Source organism: Solanum dulcamara, chromosome 7 (genome assembly GCF_947179165.1).
Source record: "Solanum dulcamara chromosome 7, daSolDulc1.2, whole genome shotgun sequence".
In the NCBI taxonomy this organism is placed as follows: domain Eukaryota; kingdom Viridiplantae; phylum Streptophyta; class Magnoliopsida; order Solanales; family Solanaceae; genus Solanum; species Solanum dulcamara.
In genome coordinates this window covers 66,932,970-66,934,818 of record NC_077243.1, presented here as the reverse complement: position 1 = coordinate 66,934,818, position 1,849 = coordinate 66,932,970, and the positions used below count along the sequence as shown (strand labels likewise).

At 28.7% G+C, this 1,849-nt stretch overlaps 1 protein-coding gene across 1 annotated transcript; it reads left to right on the top strand.

The window, feature by feature from the left end:
• Positions 1-787: 787 nt before the first annotated feature.
• LOC129896823 (stress-induced protein KIN2-like) lies at positions 788-1,570 on the top strand. Its single transcript, XM_055972803.1, has 3 exons — positions 788-844; positions 934-1,002; positions 1,496-1,570. The coding sequence occupies exons 1-3, from the start codon at positions 788-790 to the stop codon at positions 1,568-1,570; spliced, it is 201 nt and encodes a 66-aa protein (XP_055828778.1).
• Positions 1,571-1,849: the final 279 nt, after the last annotated feature.

Sequence of the window (1,849 nt, the reverse complement as noted above, 5' to 3'; positions counted from 1 at the left end):
TTAGTGATGTGGAAAATTTAAAAAGAATTATTTCTTTTTAGTGTATAGTAGTCACTTTGAGTATTGTACTGATGACTATACAATGTAGAATTCCTTGTTATAGTGATATCAATTGTTCCTCTTGACATGTGATTCTTTTCTTATTTAAAAGAGTTTCTACGTAAAATTGTTGGTATCATTATTTTGACCATATATATTTTTATGTTTGTCTGCATTTCCCCAACACCTTATTCCTTCGTAGCCTACATGTTCCTTATCTTTTCATTTACCTATTTATTAAACCTTATAATTTAAATCCCCTCTTTAAAATAGTTTTAAGACTACTAAATAAGCTAGTGTATGGAGTCTTTCCGAAAGGAAAACCTCTCTCTGTATTAAGTCGTGTAAGTTTTCTACTATAATTTTTTTTAATTATTCTCCCATGATATGTATAATATAATGTTATTATGTAATATGATATCTTGATCTAACTATATTTTAATTATATTAATTATTCTTAGTATATAATTAACCTCTTAATCTTTTAATAACAACTATGAATTAATCTATAAATTCCTAAGAATTGTTGACGCTGGAATTGTCCAATAGGATTGAAGTTGTCCTGATCAAACGTCGTCCGACAATTATTCTAAGCTACACACGTATTGTCACACATCCATTCTTGCTACCTATATATACCTTACCTATTTGCTTTAATTTTCAACATCACTAGTTAATTACTACCAAATTAATTAAACACTCTCTATTAATAATTTATTTTCTACATTTAATTTATTTTTATTGCAAGATGAATTCATCTCAGAAAGCCAGTTACCATGCAGGACAGGCTAAGGGCCAAACTCAGGTTCATTAACTATATATATACATATATCTTGATTAATTTGGATTAATTAATTAGTTCATGATTTTCTGGTGAATTAATATACATTTCAGGAGAAAGCTAGCCAAATGATGGACAAAGCTAGAGACACTGTCCAATCTGCTCAGCAATCCATGCAGGAGGTTTGTCTATGAAACTATTATTAATAAAACTTTTCTTTTTAGAATGGCATATTAGAATGACGTTACGTTCTGTGTGAAAAGTTGTGTTCTACGTGTATTATGTCACGTATGACATGTGGATTTATTTGTTCAAATTTATACAAATTTAGATATCTTTAGCTAAGCCTAAGTTAAAAGATGTATTTCTGTATTATGCATTTTAGAATATGGGTTTAACTTTTTTCAATCAACGTTCAATTTATCACACCTTAATCATAAAACATTTTTTTTCCAACGAAAAATTAATTCAACAATATATTTAAATCAAAAATAAAAACACCGCAAAATTGTTTAAATGTGACGCTGGTAATACAAGTAAGCGTCACTTCTACTTCAACATAACATTCATAAAAACCGGAAAAACGGACCAACCATCATAATAGTTGATTATTTATTTCTCCATTAATTTAAATGTATTCTTACTTGAATTTTTGGTCATAATGTTTGATTGCAGACTGGCCAGCAGATGAAGGCTAAGGCTGAAGGAGCTGCAGATGCTGTGAAAGATACTTTTGGAGCAAACAATTGAATTATTGGATAAATATTGTTCTAATTAATTTAATTTCCATAAAGTGTTGGTTATCCAACCTGGAATTTTTAGTTATTTTTTATTTATGTTAGTTTTCATGTTGAGATAAAGGCATTAATTGAGTTCGTTAAGGAGCTAGTGCCACAGTGAATGTTTTAGTCAGTTAATGATATGATTTCACGGTTTTAAATTAATCCTTAAGAGTATTTACTTTCCCATAGAAATTCTTCAGTTACTACAATTGCTAAATAATTATTCCTAGAAACTATAGGAGGAAAC

Excerpts from the sequence above, each read along its gene's own strand:
- LOC129896823 (XM_055972803.1), top strand. The coding sequence starts at position 788 with ATGAATTCATCTCAGAAAGCCAGTTACCATGCAGGACAGGCTAAGGGC. Across the intron at positions 845-933 it reads AGGCTAAGGGCCAAACTCAG|GAGAAAGCTAGCCAAATGAT; the intron begins GTTCATTAACTA and ends TATACATTTCAG. Across the intron at positions 1,003-1,495 it reads CTCAGCAATCCATGCAGGAG|ACTGGCCAGCAGATGAAGGC; the intron begins GTTTGTCTATGA and ends GTTTGATTGCAG.